At 38.7% G+C, this 20,951-nt stretch overlaps 1 protein-coding gene across 1 annotated transcript in view; it reads right to left on the bottom strand.

Moving 5' to 3' along the window:
• Positions 1–1,015: 1,015 nt before the first annotated feature.
• The window catches only part of LOC104410937 (ecto-NOX disulfide-thiol exchanger 1), a gene marked incomplete at its 3' end in the record, with an annotated part of 87,383 nt that continues 67,447 nt past the window's right edge, over positions 1,016–20,951 (bottom strand). Inside the window, exons 7-9 of the mRNA XM_010021240.1 lie at positions 19,252–19,464; positions 4,464–4,570; positions 1,016–1,176 (exon numbers count right to left, since the gene is read on the bottom strand). Coding sequence (XP_010019542.1) covers positions 1,016–1,176; positions 4,464–4,570; positions 19,252–19,464 — 481 coding nt within the window. The remainder of the gene's footprint in view (positions 1,177–4,463; positions 4,571–19,251; positions 19,465–20,951) is intronic.

Consider the following 20,951-nt stretch of genomic DNA (forward strand, 5'->3'; position numbering starts at 1 on the left):
TTGGTCTTTACGTCTGGAGTCATTCAATCTCACACAGCATTTTGTCTCAGGAGAAGCCAAAGAGCTCTTCTCTATGTGAACCTGAATCCACACTTTTGTGACAGCATGCAAGGACTTTAAACTATCAAATAGCTGAAATTCTTTCTTTTCTTAATAAGGTGCCTGTATGCAAAGGACTAGATCAAAATTATCCTCATCATCAGACTCCCAGTTTCTTTCCCTGTTAGTCCCTCCGTCTTTACCTCTGTAAAGCTAACTGCTGGCTGGCACTTTCCAGTCATGGTTTAGCTACAGCTTTTGGAAATTCCCTTTCCAAAGATGAATAACTAAACATGTAAACCCTTGTTAGCTACTCACAACTTTATTAGACAATGTCAAGAAATCAAGTAAAGCATTCATCCAAATCATGTTACCAGTCAATAATTCAGGCAGCTTCTGAGTCACCTCTTGCTGTCCACCCTGGATAGCAGACTATTTGTAGAAGGCTGAAAAAATTGCTTTTCTTTACTCATATTGCATGCTCCCTTGTTCTTTCTTTCATGCTAGCCAACTAACAGGTGTCAACTTAATACAGCATGCAGTACCATACTGTGAACCATGTACCCTTAAAAGATAATTCCACAAAACACACAATTAATATGGTATGGTGTATTTGGTAGAGAGTTTATATAGTATTATTTATTTGTTTGTTGAAAAGAAAGGTAAGGCTTAGAGAATACTACCAAAACATAACTTTACTTGACCTCATAATAAGACATTGTTACAAGCATGGAAGGAAATATTGCCATGCAAGACTGCAGAGTGCACTAAAGAAACACAATGCTTCTAGCCAAGGGCAGAATCGAAGAATTTTTATCATTACAGATCATAGCAGGTGACAGACACCTCCTAGAAACAGCTTGCATCATTCAAATAACTAATTTATGAGGGCTTAAAATAAGATACTGTGTTATATAATCAGCTATTAATGTGTCATTTCTCATATGTAAGAGGTTTTTTCCTTAAAAAAACCCACAATAGTTGCATATACTTGATGTTATAACGGGACTTGGCTTTACCTGAATCATCTACTCTCAGCTTTTTACTGGGATTGTCACCACTGTCATCATCGGACATTTCCATTTCCTCTTCCCGGCGGATTCCCATGAGCTGTTCACTGTGAGCATTTCGGAGCTCCTAAAACCCAAAATGACCTTTTGTCAGTATTAACTTCCATAAAGTCATTATGTATTATTTAGTATCTGGTTTTAATGCTGCTCTGATTTTAATTATACATCATTTATCATTGTAATCATATTTATTTGTATATGAATATTTATAACAACAGTAGCACAGGGAATTCTTCCTGTGAAAGAGCAGAGTTTATCAAAGGCAACATTCAGGGAAAACGAGAGAAAGTGAGTCTCCATGTTGAGTGATCTTTAGTTCTGCTAAACATAGGAGAATGCTTTAACAGCTGGGATAGTGCTTAAAACTGTGTATAATGCAGACTGATAAAAAAGATTGTCAGCTAACATAAGGTATAGATAATTCTTGCTTCTCTCTGCCACTTGGGGTAGGATTCATTCAGCAAGGTGTAGGTGTCTCCATTAAACAAGTCATATTTCACTACACCCTGGTCCTCTCTGCTGATAGTAAATGTAGCTGAAAGCAGCCAGGGCAGAGTACTCTGTATTGCAAGTGCCTAATGCTAGCCAAATGAATCTCACCCTCTGTCCCTATGCCCAGATCTCCCTGGATTTAAAAGACAAAGCCCCATAATGCTGTCCTGAAAATCTCTGCATCTTGATCCAAAATGAGTGCCAGTGCTGACAGCCTCGTCTCTGGGTGACAGCGTCAAGGGCGGGCAGGCAGGCAGGGAGCCCCTGCACATGTCACTAGGTAAATGATCAGCAGGCATGCCGGCTTTGTGGGAGTCTAGACGGTCTTTGTTCTGGGTAGAAAAGCCGGCACGGGTGTAGTGGCTGGCTTTTTAATGGCAGCGCTGAGAAGATTGAGAGGACTCTATTTTGTCCTAATAATCCTGTCAGGTGTAACATGGGGATGCAGCACTGTGATTAGTGTAGGCCTTGTCCGTCTGCAGACAGCTAATTTTTCTGCCAACAAAGAGCTTAATTCCCAAAGAGGTGGTTTGAAATCTCTGAAACAAGGAAGATTCGCCTGGAAGGAGGAGACAGCATTGAGGACTCCGACCGCTGTTCCCTGCAATTAACAATAAGCTGTCAGAGAGGGACTGCATAAAAAAAGGGAAGGCGTTTCCCTTGAGCTGTACCCTTGGTTTGTCATCAGATCTCAAACATTCTGATAAATGTATATGTGTCCATTAATCCCAGCAAAGGCAAGGCAGCTAATTAGTGGGCGTTTTACATGAGAATAATTTCAAATTAAAAAAAGAAGTGATTAAAAAGGGAAAGGGTCGACCAGTGTCTCATGCAACCAGAGGCACCTCTGGAAGAAATGAGTACAGCATTTCTTAATTCTTTATTGGAAAAGGCCACCTGCACTTTTTCCTGGGGAAGTATACTGCATACGTGAGCAGACGTCCGCTTACATTTACCCCCTCTTCAGGGGATAAATGTCCTTGATGCACCAATGTCTACATTAACAGCAAAGTCAATAATCTTCCACACAGAATTGCTGTGTGTGTGAATGTCGCTTTGGCTTTGGGTTTCTTAAATTCAGAAAAAAAGGGGAAGGTGATCAGGTAATTAAACAAATTAGCAGATACCGTCATGGTTAGTAAATATGATTTAAATCGAAGATGCCATTTGGTACATTTCCATCTTATTTCAATCTGAAAACCAGACATTTCTAAAATATTTTGGTTTAGTGAGAGCCTTCACATGTTTTTGAATTGTTTTAGTTGTTCTCTTCTTAGAAAAACCAAAGGCAATGATATTTTTAAAAAATGAATAGTGAATTAACATTTCTGGAAAATCCAACTAACATGTTAATAAACATTTCAGTTTATTAAAGATTTAAAAGCCAGAAAATTAATGACACACCACATCCCTTTACAGAAAGTTAGTTTAAGAGGGATGGTCTTAATAGAATTGAAATAATCTACTAGTAAATAATATTTTCATGCTTCTCTAGAAGACAAGACAAACATCAATCCCCAACTTCCCAGCATTCAATTGAACAAAGGCTTTATCCACTACTTACATGAAATATTTGTGAGCAAAATGCAAAATACAGTTTGTACCAATAAATTATGCTAACATTTTATTTTAAGTGTCCCATTATTGTGAACTCATTTGGTATTCACCATAATAACACTGATAATAAAGAATTCATTTGGTATTCATGTGGATGTTACAGTTAGTGCCATTGGTATTCAACTGTAATTTAGCATTAGTTAATGGGCACTTAAAATGTTATCCAAATGATTTACAGTGCAGCACTTTAGTGTTTCTCAAACTAAGTGTACAACACTTATTTTACAAGTGTACTACAAAATAATTAAATAAGTGCACCTTACCTTCTAAAGTTTTTATTCTGAGACAGAGAAAATAATTTTGAGGACTGTGACATAATAATTAACATACTGTATTACATTAAAATAAACCAAGTGTATGTAAGTTGCTCATATTAAAAAAAAAAAAAGGAAGAAGAAAGAAAGAAAACAAAGACAGTGGTACTTACTTTGTAAAATACAGGCTCATAGCGTATATACTGAATTAAAAACGAAAGCTGGATGACCAAAACACAGGATGAGGTCTAGTGCTTCCTTTGCTGCCACTCGCAGCAAGGGGAGTTAGAATCCCATTTCCTCTGCTCATGCTTATGACAGTCACACATGCATGGTCCCACATTGCTAACTCTGTGCATGATTACATTAATACTGTTTTCTTTGAAAGCATGATACTTAAAATCAATACAAGTGATGTACCTACTTTTTAAAAGTTCAGCATAAAACAAATTGAGAGGAGTACGTCATACTTCTGGACTTGTTATGCTTAAGTCATTATTTAGGAAATAAATTGTCTATTTTATTTTCAGGCAAAGTCATCTTACAATGACCATAAAATTGCACAACGAGAAAAAAACCCATCTGTGCTACAGAATATTTCTTTTAAAAACAGATCATGATAACTCCTAAAATGATATTTTTCAGAAATAATTCTTAATTCTATCCTTAGTTGAAAATATTGTTCCTAATTTTACTACTGCAGTTCATTACTTGAGGTAGTAAACATAATTCTCCAATGATTTCCCAAATTTTGCAGGAAAAATAAAAGCACATTGCTCTCTGTCTTAGTGCTATTTAATGACTATTATCATAATGAGAGCAATGGGAGAAATTCATATTGTAGATAAGATTGTATAATGGCCAGTTGATTAACAGCTAAAATGATAGCCATAAATATTGCTGAAAACACTATGTCCAGCTACAACCACACTCGTTCTGTGTCAATCCAGCTGTGAGATGATGGGTAGAAAGTAATAATAAAATCACCAACCTCAGAATGCTTTCGCCAAATGTCTATGTTCTTTCGCTGGGCTTTCGAGAAATGGTCCCAAGCTTTTTGTCTGGTAGAAGCGTTGAAAACGGCGACAATCTGCTCAACTTTGGTGAACAAGGAAGTCAAACAAGACAAGCAATTTATGTTGTGATCACTATAGAGAAGCAAAGCAAAGACACTAGGAGTCTATGGATGATGTCATTACTGAAACAACATCATCAATATCCATCCAATGATGTGTCTTTTGTACTTACATTTTATCAATGTTGGAGATGTCTCCCTTCAAGTCTGTCTCCATAACTTTAGTCTACACCACTTCTAACTATGTACCACAAACCACACATGCAGCTGCTTCCCCGTGATGTTGGCTACAGCTCTCTGCACAGCCACATGCTTTTGCATGTGTGCCTATAGGTGTGTGGGTACAGATATGACACTTGAGGCATAAGCCTGACACATGTTCCCCTGAGGCAGCTGTGTAAAGATGTGCAGGCTGTACAAACCAAAGCATGAAAGACAAGCAGGCTCTGCTTCGAATGGTGACTAGCTGATAGTAGGAATCTGTCAGCAGACAGGAAGGGCTAACACACATTAATGCTGCATCCTGTAACTGCAGCTGCTGCTTCTCTTTTATGTAATATAAATGGGCTCACCTGTGGTAGATCATTCTGTCCTGTGTCCACGGCCTATGTATTTTTATGTACACGAACAGTCTCAATTTTTGCATATAAGATGAAGAAGAGATGTGAAATGGGCTTCCCTCATTCAGCTCTAATAGATTTGTTCTGAAGCCAGAAATTGATATTTAGGTCAATCATCTAGAACAATTCAGATCCTTAAGCTTTTAGCTACTTGTTTATCGTAGTTGAGAACCTTGTTTCCCAACCATCTTTCTGTTTGAATCAGCTACAAGCAATGTTGTGCTTCCGCAACAGTGGCCTGCCTCAAAATGATTTAACCAAGGTAGAAGTTGCCTTGGTCACAACACAGTTAACTGAAGGACCACCAAGAAAACCAGATTTTCTAGAAATGACTTGGGCTGTCCTCCTGAGTAAGCAACTGTGCTGATCTATGAAGTCAAACTGAGAAATGCTTCAACTCTTTGACAAGATTCTTGGCCATTTATCTCTTTAGATTCTTGGGCTGAAACCACGTCCACTGTTATGTAAAGCTGCAACTTGCAGCACCTCCCTCCTCTCATTGAGAAATGGTGTCAGGAGTGCTGCAACACTCCCTGATCTGGTCTCTCATCATCAAGTTGATCAACAGCTGTTCTTCTCCCCTCAAGTCACAGATGTAGAGGATCTTACATATAACAACCTATCTTTCCTAAAATGGTAAGCTCGCCTAGTAAGTCAGTTATGTATCTTTCATCTCTGGTCCTGAAAATTTACCTCACTTACTTGAATCGGAGCACATTTCTACTCTGTTTTTTACCCCTTTTCAGGCTGCTTTCAGATTCAGTAAGATTACAACATTTTGAGACACATATGGAAGCTTTTCACTGCAGTCATTAGGGCTGGTTAATTAACTTCTAAAGCCATAGAAAATAAATGTCATCTTTTAAAATTAATAATTATATGTAGTTTATACTAAAGAAGGTTCCTCAAAACTACTGAGATCATCAGATTCATTTGTGATCCATTCATATTTTAATAGCAGATGTGATAATTTCAGTCATACCAGAAATATATCAGAACTTGCTTGGAGTGAAGGTTGGTTGTATCAAGGAAGTTATGCTGTGTATATTTATTCAATTAATTTGAAAAGAATGAAAATGCTAAAGCACTTTATTATTATGTGTATAGAAACTGAGGCTAGAATTTAATTACTATCATTGTGTTGATGACCTAGGTGCTCAGAAAAACTTGCTTAATTAACAATCTGGTTTTAGTTTGCAAGTGGAAATTCAAGTAGAAAAGACTCATAAGGATATGAGGAAGATCTGGTTCGCTATTTTCCACTAATAAGTATTAATAAGATCATCTGAAATTTGAAAAACATTTGAACTTCCAAGTGTTTCATTTCCATTCTGTGAACAGGTGCTAAGATTTATCAAAAGTCATTACGTGATCATTTCAGAAACTCTTCTCAGTGGAAACACAAGCTAGGAAGATGTCGAAGAGTTTTCTTGCATAACTGCAGTAGACAAAGCGAGCAGAAGATAGATCTCCTTCACTTAACTAACTTTTAGAAATTAAAAAAAACAGCTAAAGGAGGTAGGATACTGCGAGTACTAGATGATAAAAGTCAAGACATTTAAATGAACCTTATGCAAAGCAGCTAGGGATAATAAGAAAAGGGAAATGCAGAAGAGAATATTAATTGAGTTTCTATCAAAGACCTCCCACTACTCTTTTCAGAGAAAGTATCAATGCACATACAACAATTTCAGTACACAAAGCAATCTAGGCTATGAAGTGTTGCAAATATCCACAGGTAACATCCAACATGAAAGGTCTCTAAGCATTACATTAGAGCTAAAAAGCAGCCATGGCCATGGTTTGACAGTACGGGAAAGTGGCTTTGCATCTTTTTGTGCTGCATCAAACCCCTGCATTCATGTGTCATGAGATGGAAATATAAACCCGTTCTGCTAGTTCACATTTCTTCGTAAGCTAATTCATGTTGCATCAAGATTCATTTGTTCTCCCACAGACACCCTGGAAGCCTAAAGCTGGCATAACTCCTGTGCTCTGCATAATTGGAAGGCAAAACATAATGTACCCACCCCTGATCAGGATCAAATTTGTGTGGGTAAGTGATCCAGCAGCACACAGCCCATAAGGTTGGTAGACTTATCCCTAAGGGGAAGCTGTAAGAGTTTATATTAGCTCAGAAACTCTCCAGTTAACTCATTTTTTCCTCCATGTCTGGGTAAGATTTGTCCAAAGAGAAGCCCCAGATTTTGGGCTGATACCTGCAGAATCTGAGTGAAATGGTTGTTCCTGGTCTTGCTGCTGACCGTGGTTTTCAGGCTATTTCCTGACCCCCAGAAAGACATTTCTAAAATGACATAACCGATTATATCTATCTCTGTAAGGCACCTTGAACTCTAGAACGCACTGTACTATCAACTGTGACTGGTAAGTAGAATTATTAAGGAACATGAAATATTCATTGTCAAACATCTGCTGGTAAGTTCTATGCTATATCAAATTTTCATTGACCATATGCAAAGCTGTTTCCTTACTAAGTTAGAGTTTAAAAAAGTGCATTGTTCTGGAAGAGTCTGTACCACGTCATTGCTTTTCCTATCAATATAACTTACAGGATGTAAATAACTGCAACTTTCCTAATGACTTATTCTGCAGCTGGTAATTTATGTGGCATGTTTCAGAGAAAGGATTACTATCTAATTGTTTTTCTGCTGAGTGATAAATAAATAAAAAGACCCAAACAACTAAGCCTAGGGTGACATGCAAAATATTTACCAAATGTGGTACAAGTACAATACACTTTATTAGGGGTGCCAGCTCATAGTAAAGCATATTAAAACAAAGTTTAAACGTCAGTTTCTGCTCCTATAAAACATGTTACCAGAGTAGGGTATTGTTATTAAGTATAAATGTAAAAACAACTAGAAAAAGTAGGAAAAACAACAACAAAAATCCCTTAAATGATGCCTGCAGGAGTTGCATACAAGATTGGATTAAAGGGAAAACTAGAATATCTCCAGGGCAAGAGAATATTTGATACAGGATATTTGAAAATAATAATACCAGGGAAGAACAGAAATAAATGAGAACTGAATTACAGCCTCATCTGTAGATTAAGAGGTAGAGAGAACACTTTTACCCTCCATTACATTTATCAAGTAGGCTATTTTAAATACATGATTGAGTGAAGGCTGAAATTTCTCCTTGGGTTCAGGAGACAAGAAGTACTCATTTTTTCCTTTGCTTATTACATTATCAGCTGCCATCCATACATGATTATTTTTAATTTCTTGTAATAATAAAGAACACCAGCAATCAAGTATTTTATAATGCCTTACAATACAAAAGACACTAAATAGAAACTGAAAGACAATGTGTTGAAATAAAACCGAAAGTCTTCTTTGGCAGATAAAATAACCAGATTTCATGGAGAATTTCACTCCAAATTCCACCAATTAGGGATACAGGATGAAAAGGACTTTGCACTAAATTACTGTAAGTGCAAAAGTAGAATATATGGCAATTTAGCTCGGAAAAATTCTGTGAGAGTGTGACAGTTGACATGCAGGGTAAAAGAAAAATTCCACCCATAAAATTACAGTGTAAAGGAAACTGTTACAGTAAATGTATAACATGCTTTTCAAATATAGATTCACAGCACAGGCAGGATATAGAGTTGGCGTGGTTTGGGTCAGAAGCCTTGCTGCTGAATTCTGACTAAGCTGGAGTCTGCCAATTGATTTGGCTCCAAGCCCAGCAAACCAAGGAATTACAGTAGTCAAGGCTAGATGCTGTAAGTGCATGAATTAGAGTCTCCAGGTCAGTTTTGGGTAGGAAAAAGAATATTTTTGGCAACAGTCCTGAAAGACATTTGGTGACACACTGAACAGAACCTAGCATTAAGTCCAAGGCTAAAATTGCACATAGGCAAATGACGTGACATCAGTAAGAGAAACGGTAGACAGACTGCACAGTAATGAAAGAAAAATATTTTTTTTTTAATTAATCTGGGCCAAACTCTCAGTCTTTTGGTTATGATACTGTTTATTTTCAGAAAAGAATTTGTCTTTCACACATTAACAGCTGAAAACCTGCAGCCCCTCCCTGTTACCCAATTCACGAAACACAGAGGGAGAAACAGATGCGATTGTCATTGACTGGCAGAGTAGGAAAACAAAAGAGTTGGAAATGTCACCCTGGACAAGACTGCAGATATTGCAAGGGATGGGTCCTAAAGTAAAGCATACTTCTGGTCATCAGCTGTGTACATAAGCAAATACCATCATAGATTTGTTCAGTGAAGACAGATTTTTGACAGCTACGCAAAATGACTCATCTGTCACAAATAAATGGCATCCTTGTTTTGTTTGGTTTTGTAGGAGTTTTGTGGTTTTTGTTTGTTTGTTTGTTAGTTAATTTGTTTTAATAGAAATAAAAAACAACACAGAATTAAATCCACAAGTATCAAAAAGAAGGTGAATTGTGGCTGCAACTCCATCAGAGAAGAGGAGGCTACTGTTTGGTCTGCTTGCTGTCCACGTGGCTGGAGGTTCCTTAAGACATAGTCTTAAGACAACACAATAAAAGAGAAAACTAAAAGACTTCTCAATTATATCCCCAAATTCCACCTTTTTAGACAGACCAAGAGAACAGTACCTCCAGAAATTTATCTCTCAAATTGTTTTGCTGTGTGGGAAGTCAGCTTGCAAGGCTACCATTCCTCAACTTGCCCTACTGCCAGCAATGACATCTGTGCTAGCAATCAAAACCAGGCAGGGACTATTCTCGTTCCCTGAAACTAACTGGCACAACATGCTGAGTGTCCATGCAGCAGCAACCCTTCTCTCTCCCCAGAAAGATCCCTTTCTGGGAAACTACTTGGCCTGTACCAAACTCTAAATTTTACCCACATTTTGTGGGGAAATCCTAGCTGGCTCAGAGCACCATCTTTCTTACAGTTGAACACTATGGACAGGCCAGCTCTATGTCAGCTTAATTTAATCCTCTAGACAGAGTCAACGGGGTCATCTTCTGCTAGCTGTCTCATGTCTTCTGCTCTCATCCTGATACAGAGATCTCGGTGTTACAGAGGCATTACAAGGCTTACCAAAGGAAGAAGGATGTTTTTCTCTTTTGTCTACTGTGTCTCACCTACCTGAATACTAGAAAGAATGAGAAACAAGTCTAAGTATCCCCCCCTAAATTATACCATATTATTTCTACATTTCCCTTGGACTAGGTCTGCAGTGTTTGAGACCAGGAGGAGGTGTCGATCTGATGCCTTCCTCTTCCATCTGACTTAGACTGGTCCTGGTCAACACGCTTGTGTGGGTTATTAAGAAGCTGAGTGAATGTCAGTGGTCTACACCTGAGTGATGCAGATAGATAGAAATATTTTTTCATAATACAATAAGTGGATTCTTCCACATAGATGAAGGACAAAATAAAAAAATACTTATACGACAGCACATATCATAATCCCTGTCTTCTAAAGCCATCAAACCTCAGTATCAGCAGCTGTTTTCCTTTCTTCTTTTTTGAGCTAAGAAACCCAGAGAGGAAGAGTAAAAGCAGCAGCATTATGGGGATACTGAAAATGCCACATTTTTCAGGATTTATACTGAAACCTGCACAGTAACTTGTCTGGGGTATTTAGATCAAGAATTAATAGTTCTAGAAATGGAAGAATACTCCTTGTTAAATTTTGAAATAAAAAAAAAAATACCCTTTGATTAAAGGTAGCCCAGTTTGCCATGCAAGGGCAGAACCTGCTGGAAATCTGTCTACAAAATAAGCTTTAAAAATCTTTTAGGTTGTGAAACATGGTTTAATTTACAACAAAAAACCTGACAGCTTGGTGTAACAGCAAATGCTGGCGCCGTGCCATGTGATAAATCACTTGGACTCAACAAGACCACTTCACCTCCATGTCATTTCTCAATGAACAGTAACCTGACATTAGTCCAGCACAACACAGTAGGGCAGGTACAAATGTACAGTACCTGCTATTTTAATGCCACCATCTTGTATTACAGAACAGACTTCACATACCTTATTGACAACAATAAAACAAAACCAACAAAACAAGCCCCACAGAACCTACAACCCCCAAACCAAAGGAAAATTAAATGAATGCTACTTTTTTCATTATCTTGACAAGACTATAAGCCATCCCCAAATCACTGCATTTAATTAGGTGTTCTCATTGTACTTATGGTTAGGAGGACCTTTTTTTTCAGTTCTGAGATTTAAAAATAGCAAAGGTAAGAACAACTATTTTTGGTAGCCTGTCTTAAAAAAAGGTCCCCAAGGGAACTCTGAGATGAAGGAGCAACACAAATGTGACTGAACTCTGCCAGGTCTCATTAGCGAAGGGACTGTCTCTAAGCAATAATAGTCCAGGGATCTTGCAGATTAGAATGCTTCTAGGACATTAGGAGGGCTGTTTGTTTCAGGTGTAATATGGTTTCTTCTGCTAAAGAAGAGGGAGGTGGATGAGGAGGCTTCAACAGCCATAGGCTCTTCTGGCAATCAAAACAAAAAAATTGTCTCACACATCTTACGTAGGAAAATTTACTTCTTCATTTGTTGTCATGCCTTATGTTTCCCTGCCTGCCATGACTTGTCCTCCTCTTTGTTTACTGCCTCCAGGCTCGTCTTCCTTCTGTATATTTGTTTCCTCTGTGTGTGTCCATCTTTCCCTCCCACATAGTCTACCCTTTTCAAAAACTCTTTTCCTGCCCCCATAACTCTTAGCTATCATCACGAACTACACCATTTGGGACAAATCCAGTGATTTGACATGAAGCAAGACTAGTGCCTACTGAAGGGAGTAAGTATTTCAATCAGTAATAGTTGCATAGGGCTATTCATATTCATATTTATAAGGCCTTCTCATTCACTTATAACCAACATAAAGAGTTTTAGATGTGCAGGCTGCATGATATGCACAACCAATTCAGAAAACCTTTTGGGTGAAACCTCCAACTTTCTTTCCTTGCTCTAATGTCTTACTCCCATCCCTTACGGTTCATTTCCACACATTTACAATTCAGTTCTGTGAAGCATCAGGCCCTTACCTCCATCTCTACTCAGCAAGGCTGCTCAAAATCAAGCAGAGATTTCCATGTGATTCAAGCACATGCTTATTGGCTTTCAACTTTGCTTCATTATCTAGGAAATCTGCAGGATCCACGCAAGTGGTGTGACTTGCCAAAATGGGGCCTTAGACAGAAACATCTTTGGAAGCAGTGCTTTTATTTTGCTAAAAAAACACTATGCATATTTAATAGCCTAAATTAAACAAACCAACCAACCAAACAAACAAAAGTCTTAAAAATAACAGGAGAAGAGCTTCTGTTGAAATTCTGGCCATGCCTAAATCGATACCAAGCTTCCTATTGACTTCAGGTGGAGTGAAGGCTACAGACAATGAAAGGAACAGAGAAATTCAAAGAAAATGGAACACAAAGGAATAAGCTATCTGAAATACTACGGGTTGCAACCACAAAAGGTTATGCTACCAGAAAGTGGAAAGGAATTGTAAGAATGCAAGGTGAAATAGAAATGGAGTCTTTCATCTCTATTCTCTGCTACTGCCGCAGCATCCTGGATAGAAATGCTTTTGAGAACATGCGTACATGAGACAGAAAATGGAAGGACAAGTGAAAAAGGATAGAGATACCCAGCTGAGCTTTACTGGACAAATTATTGGTACAGAAGCAAGCAAAGAGCACACTGACTAAATGAGCTAATCAAAAGGGACTGGATGGATTGTGGAGGCTATTTTGTATTTAATTTTTTTAGAAATACATCAAGGTAGAAAGTAACAGTGGCAACTAATGACATGAATGATTAATGTTTTTATTTGTATTATAATGGCATTCTATGACACCAACTGAGATCTGGGCTGCACTGTAAAAACACATTATATGACTCAATCTCTTTCACAAAGAGCTTAATGATGACCTAAAAATTGCACATAAAGTAAGCTCATATTTTCAAATTAGTCACTGGCAAATGAAAGAATCACTGTAAGACTGGACAATTAAAGAGCAGGAAAATCCTTTTAAAAGTTTTTATTAATGCAGAGCAATTGAAAGCATTCTCGGAAAGCATGAACGTGTATAACAAGTCTGACTTCTAAGAGAATTTTAACCACCATGCTTTCAGTATCTGTAATGAAACTGGCTCCATTTTTAGTACTAAGAGAATATACTAAAAAGTGGACGGATTACTGGGAGAAAGGACTTCAGTAAGGAATGTAAAGCAAATCAGATAAGATGGTGATTTTAGTAATCACCATCATAGCAATGTAAATTCTACCTTTTCTAAACTAAGCTAACAACTTCTGAAGTGAGCTTGTAATGAGAAAAACAAAACTGATTTCAATCCTTTACTGAAGAAAGCTCAAAAAGCCTTTTTAACATTTTCTTCCCTACCTTTTTTATATAAAAAAACCCAGATCCTATCTGTGAAGGCACTGATCATGTTAGAACAGATCAAATCATACCCAGAGAGATCAGAAAATGAAAATGAACAAACCTGAAGAGATAATTTTATTCAGTCTGTTGAGAACGCATTTCCCTTCACAATTATTTAACTATTTATAGCAAAAATCTACTAACTATTTGATTGATAAAAAGTCAGTGTACTCTAATACACCACTGAAGTCCCTCAGTGGGAAGGGAAGGAAAACTCAAGGGGAAATTCCTAACCTTCCCAAGAAGGGGGACATGACACAGTCTGTTCCCCAAACCTTTGATTCTTCTTAATAAATAGCCCTACTGAATCAGCTCAAAGTTGCATCTAGTGTTACAGCATGTATCATGAACAAAAGGGCTAAGGATGCTTAGCAACAAGCTAAGCAGGTAAACTGAATAATCTCATAATTCCAGGTTTCTTTGGCTTCACGACTTCTTGAAAAGATTTCTTTTCTACTTCCATGTACACATTTGCATGCAATACAAGAGCATAAGGAAGCAAACTAGCTTATCAGCAGCAGAAAAATAGTGGCAGGCACCCTATACATTGAGCTGTGGAGTAAAAGTTAGTTTTTTTCAGTAGGTAGCAAGAAGGAAAGAATGTCTACACAGTAACTGGCACTGGACTATGCAGTTCAAATCTTGAGAACATTTTCAAAAAAATCAAAGCAGGCAACGGCAGGTAGAGTTGTCATAGAAGTCTTGCTGGTGGTGCTGTGCACTTGCTTTAGATGGTGCCTAACACTCCAGTTGCCCTGGAGTTACTCCTCACTTTCCCCCTCACCCATATCAGCATAGTGCCATAGTGTGCCTATGTGAGAACTGCTAGATACAGAGGATAGAGTATCACTCTGATCACAGCTCCTTGTTAAGCTGGGGTAGCACTCACATACAGATGGCTTTTTCTCTCTCACCACTATGGCTTTTGTGGCAAATGTCCACCAGAGACATTATGAAAATTGCAGTGCTTTTTCTGACTCTCTCAGAAATCAGTCTATTGTCCAGGCAAAATAGGGACTCACTCAGATGCTGTCTCCTCTCAGATGCTGTCTCTTTCCCGCTTTGAAAGAATTAATAATGCCATTTTTATCCACAGATATGAATCTCTGTATTTTAAAATGTTGCAAGTGGCTAAAAACTACAAGGTTTGGGTCCCTGACCACAGTTACAACTGCACCAAGAAAAAGATCCCAACGTTTTCTTTTTAGTTAATGGAAACATGTATTTTACAAATTACGAATACTGCAGCAGTACTACTGAAGATTGCATCCTGTCACTTATAAATTGTGTTAAACTTCATAACAGCTTTGCTTTTACTGTTTCTTATGACGGCATGACATTTAGTTGCTGAAGTGAAAAAACAAGTTGTCAGTATATAGCTTGCCCACGAGGTCTTCTGGGAATATCAGGATGGACTACTGGTGTATACTGGCCCTGAATACTGAGTGCTGGGGATTGCTACACTAGATTGCCACTGCCATTACTAGCTGCTAGGCACATTCCCTAGATGGGGTTGTGCCATAGATACAGCTGTTCTCGCTGTCCAGTGCAGTGTTACAGGAGGCAGGGAGACAAAAGCACCTAATCTCCTGGAGAGACATCTCCCTCTGGCTGGCATCATGCTGGATCAGCTGCCTAAAAGCTGTCTGTCAAACACCCTAAGGAAGGTCAATACCACCTTTCAGAACACTGGACCTCACCATTTAGAACGCTCTTGAAAGAAGGCTTAAATTCAGCTCCTTCACTGGCATTCAGGGTATTTAAACATATTTTTCCAAAAGATCATCCTCATCACTACGCACTGAACTTCCCAGAAGTTCAAGGAGACAATGAAAGCAAAGGCCACCATGTGACAAGGAGGTAACCTGGCTGGGGGGCTCCATGGTAAAAACACACCCTCCCATTTTTCACCACAAGCATGAGAGAGACTGGTTCATAGACCCTGATGGGGACCTAATGCCTAAGTCCTTTAAAGAGGCATCCATTAGTAAAATTGACAAAAATGACCAAATACGTGAGTGTCATAAACTGCCCACTACCCAGCCATAGGGCACTTCTGTTCATTACACTGTGTATCTATCTACTTGCACAATGGGACACTTCTACCCCCTTGTATGTCTGACTCTTGAGATATCAAATTAACTTCTGAATATGTGATTTGGCATCTTCACTCATCTATAGGTACTTCTGAAAATGTTGTCAAGGGAGACTGCACTAAATAGTCTGAAATCTCAATAAAAGGCATACGAAGTTTACAGTGAATGGAGGAGAAAGTCAGATGAGAGAATTGCAGCTTTGGTGTAGCCTAAAAAACCAGCCCAATGCAGATGTCTCTAGGGCTTCCATTTTTCTTAAACGTGAGGATCTAACACTTATAAGCCTTAGGCTGAAAAGGTGGGTTTTCGGAGGAAATGAAAGAGAGATGCATGGAAAGTCAGGGAGCAGTGTCAAACGTAACTGTGGAATGGAAGCAAAGTAGAAGAATTTAGAAATCAAACCACAAAGACGGAACCATCAAAACCCCTAGAAAACAATCAGATTCAAATCTTGAAAAAATAAGCGATTTAATAAAAAAGAAGGAAGTGGACATTTTTCTCTCTTTATCCCTTAAATAACCAAAGAAGCATCATAACAATGCTAAGACTCCCTGTAGAACTTAAATCAGGGGCTGTAAATTGGTGGTCTGACAGCAGTAATACGCTTTATTTCACAGATTATCCTGGCACAAGTATTCTGGTCAGGTAATTAATTCACATGCTGAACACTTGACCCAAATTTTTAGGGGTAATCCTCTTGGTAATCTTCTAAATACCTCCAGGAAGAAATGTGTAGCAGGGATTTCAATACCTGTACTTCTTTAGTAGTTGGGCCATAAGATTAAATGTCCTGGCCACACTAATCCTCATTAATAAGAAAGCATTTTATACTGAGACCCACATTGACGTGTGTGTGTTCCAGGTGAGTGCACTTGAAGCCCATTTTATTAATGTATTTCTTCTTTACTCCCCATAACATTCACTGCTACAGTGCTGGCATTTTTATCTACCTCCAAGTTTTTCCCTGACACTACATCCTTCTGTATCAAGACTACACACACTAAGTGCGCTTAATCTGCTCTGAGTAAGGCATGTAAAAAGTTGGACATCTGGTTCTGAGCTAGGCCCCCTGCGAATCCTCTATGGGCAGCAGAGAAATAAAGGCATCTCCAAGGGATGATTCATCCCACTGGAAGAGCACCATGAGGTCGGTCTGATGACTCATCCCCTGGAGATGCTTATTTTTCTCTGCTGACTACTGCAAACAAAGCCCAGAATGGTCAGCTCAGAATTGGACATCTGACCTAGTTCATGACAGACAAATGCCACGTGGTATTTTAGAGGTACTTTAATATTTATGTCAAATGGCCACACAGCTGCAGCATTACACTAGACTTTTGGATCTTTACTGCGGAACAGCAGAAGTGTTATTTTTGCCACTCTGCAGAATTTAATAGATCACACACACCTATTTTTGACATTTAATATTTTCAAATTCTTCTTCATAAAGCAAGTGACATATAACAGATTAGACAAGGCTGTGGGTAAACAATGGAAAAGGATGCATGAAAACCTCAGATCAATTCAAATACAGGAAAATTCTTGAGAAAGGGAAGCTCATTTCACAGTCTCCATGTTTAGCAATCTTAAGCATATACACATGTTAAGCAGAAACATTATCCATCTGTTTGTAGCAAGTTTGCAGAGCATTTCAATAAGACACACTAATGCTAAGAATGGCCAATGTTTATGATGTCTATAAAATAACCAACGTAGAGCATCTGGAAAGCTCATAAAATTTGTTCTTATAAAATCTACAGAGTGTAACACCCTTCCCTGATCCTATTTTTTTGCTGACCTTGTCCTCCTAGGCCAGATCTGTCAGAAACTCTCTTCTTTCAGGCATAGCTGTGACTGTGGCTCTGCGAAACTCATGTACTGAAACCAGACTTATTTCTGTTTTCGTAAGTTCATCATTCAGCACATCGTTGGAACAAACCAGATAGCCAAAACTGCAAGTTTCCACCTGAAACTACAGGGATCTCTATTTCCAAGTGACAGATGTTCTACAACAGTTGGTGACAAATGGGCTAATTTAGACTGATTTAACTAAAGTTCTGCCTGCTGACAGTGGGGGATTTTTTTTTAATGCAGCTGAAGAAGGCATTTCTGAGCACTAGGGCTGGCTGCTGCACACAGAACTACAGAGGCCCTGGTGTGAACTGAACAGCATGGCCATGCGTGGTGCCTGCGTCTCTGCTCCTCACACTGCCTTTTAGATGCTGAGATGGAAGACGGCATTGACTAGCAAATCACAAAGGGACTTAGCTGGTCTTTAAAATTTACCCACTGAACATATGTCCTCAGAAATAAAATACCTTTGGCCCAAAATCTTTCTTCATAAATTCATGTATCTAAGCTCTAAACAGAAGGACATTTAATTAGTGCACTGTGGTGAACTGGTCTTCTGGGATGCTAAGCTCTCCATCAGATATGCAGGAAGCTTCCAGGGGCTGACCTCCTAACCAAGGCAAGCCCATCCAAATTTATGCTTTCAGCGCTAACTTCTGAAGGATTACCACTAAGGGACCAGAAAAATATTGCATAAAAGCATTTAGGGCTTACTTCTTAACGTAAAGATTAGGAGTGTGATTCAGAAATTACAGTGTAACAAGTGCATTGCCCTCCATCTGGAGAATTGTCTTGGTTTTTGCTTTTAACTTGCCTATGAGAGCTGACTTCAGGCTCCACCCTTCTGAGTACTATAAAGCCTCTTGCTTGAGCAGCCATGAGTAGACATATTAAAAACCAGCAACAATGAAATTGGTTGTTCTTGTCTTTATTTTTTTCTCCTGTCTTTTCATATTTTCTTTTTTCTCCTCTCTCTTTTTTCCTCTCCTCTCCTCTCTTCTCTTTCCTTCCATTTGAAGAACACTTCTAGATAAGTATCCCAATTATTGTTTTTTGAAGGAACCTCATTAAGGTAACTCCGTTGATTATATTTCTGTATTAAGAAAATAGCTGCCAGCACTAAATATTTAAGGCAGTTTATATGCCAAATTAATATTGGCATTATATCAGCCAAGCAGTCCTGACGCCAGCAGCAGTACAGCGTATTCTTCTACTGTGGGGGTGGCCTGTACACTGTGAATATGGCCTTAAAAGTTGCTGAATCTTTCTTCCTTTTACCTAAACCCAGACTAAAAATATAAGCTAATTGTCCTCTATTCTGTAAGTGGCCTATTAAACTAGCTGCAACACACAGGCTACGTATCACTTCTCTCCACATAGTCATGATTGCTCAGAGCAGGGAGGCTTCAGTCTGGTCCGTTCCTGAAGCGTTATGTCTACGCAACAGTAGACATTATGCACAGAGCATGTCTTTGTCTATTAATGAAAAAACTACTGAAACTTTGCTCACCTTGAGAAATAAGCTCTTAGGAATGGTCCTTGTTCCTCCAAATTGCCATAGAGTATGGAATAGGATATGAAGTAGAATATGACTGCATTGCAACTACTTACCCCCAAACAAACAAAATAATAAAAAAACTACTACCACCACCACCACTATCACTACAACAACAGTGGACAAAAAGGAGTTACTTACATTGAGTGAGGATCCCTGTTAAGGCATTTTTGAAACTCTCCTTGGCTTGCTCCATTTCTTGCTCATGAGCAGCCTTTTCATTCATGAGCCGGCGAACATGGCTGTTGGCTGACTGCACCATCGAATAAAACTGGTTTGCAGAGCGACGATTCACCTCACCTCGCTCAATCCAGGTAAGCAGCACTGTGATGGCCTCTGAAAACTTGCTATCATCTAGAACAATCAGAGCACAGGTTTTAAACTGCAGGCATAAATATCCTGCCAAGAACACATTTTCTGCTCTGTGTCACATTAAAATCACCATAAATCCTGCCTGCAGTATATCATTTTCGGCAACTTTTGGGACTTTGTTCTATCAGATGTAAGAAGCCCATACTGCACATGAAGCTGCATAAATCTTCCTTCAAGACTTGTCTCCTGCTTATTTTAATAGCTTTCTCACAACAAAAAGCACTCCCTCCCCCTTTTCCTGTGGCCTGACTTTTTGCTTTCACAATGTCTCCCGTAAGCCATTCAGTGATATGGAATGACCTTATGGTGGGAGGGAGGAGACCCCTATGTTACTGGACCCCACTGAAGGAAGGAAATGTGTCCACGTTAATCTGCTCATCCAAAAGCTCAGTCTTGGAGCTTGAGCTCAGCTGTACTTTTGTCAACAGATTTCACTAACATCACATTTTTAATTAATGAACAATGACAAGGCTGAACAACTCCTCCTCAAAGCACTGATTAATTACAAGAAACTGCTTTGAACAGATGATGTGTCTGTATTTGTTTCATATGATTTTTCTGTATTTTGTTTTACATATTTTTTTTAAAGGATTCCAGCCGAATCCAGGCAAACACCTGGATTACAGCTTTATGGTTACAGGTAACTGAAGTTGTACTTCTCTGCAGAAAGATTGGCAAAACTGGTGGCTAGATTTTGTGCTCTCCCTCCCCAAATAATCTTCTTTCCTCTGACAGTGCTCTCAGCTTCCTCAGAAGACTCTTAGCACAGCATCTATTACACTTCTGCCTTCATCAGGATTAAGAGGACACACTTCTTTTTAAGCCCCATTCAGGCTGAACTGCAAGAAAATATTATTACAACAGAGTGTCTTCCTGTGGAACCATTTTTGTGCAATTTGGTCTTATTTTTACCCCAGGATTTTATTCTATAAAATTTCCATTTCCCAATAAATCATTTTAAACATCTCACCTAGTCCTTCTTGGTTAGATTTTTTTATACATATTTTAGATGGTAGGTATGCCTCTCTATAGGAGAAGCTAGCAGTTACGGTGGGAAGAAGTAGTATAGTTATAACCAGAAGACATTTAAAATGAAACTTGGAAAATACTAAACCCAACCAACTGTGTTACAGGGTATGGAAATGTGGGACACAGTTTGTAAGACTCTGCTTTCCACATACAAAGAACAATGAAATACTAATTCTTAAGTGATGTTTTGGGCTTCTATTCTGAGTCAGTAATCACTTTCCTAAAAGGCAAGAAGCCTATGGCACAGAGAGAACTAGCGACATGCTCTGTGCCCACAGCCTGTGAAGCATACATTTTACATTGCCTAATCTTTAGCATCTTAATAAGTGAAACATGCTTTCAGCTACAGCAATAGGCTTTGCTCTCCACAGCTGGAGAGGCATGTTTGCCTAAGACCTCTGGAAAGAACTGCAAAATAAGAACATCATATCATCCTTCCT

The sequence above is a fragment of the Nestor notabilis genome, unplaced genomic scaffold, assembly GCF_000696875.1.
Source record: "Nestor notabilis isolate BGI_N333 unplaced genomic scaffold, ASM69687v1 scaffold1959, whole genome shotgun sequence".
Classification (NCBI taxonomy): domain Eukaryota; kingdom Metazoa; phylum Chordata; class Aves; order Psittaciformes; family Psittacidae; genus Nestor; species Nestor notabilis.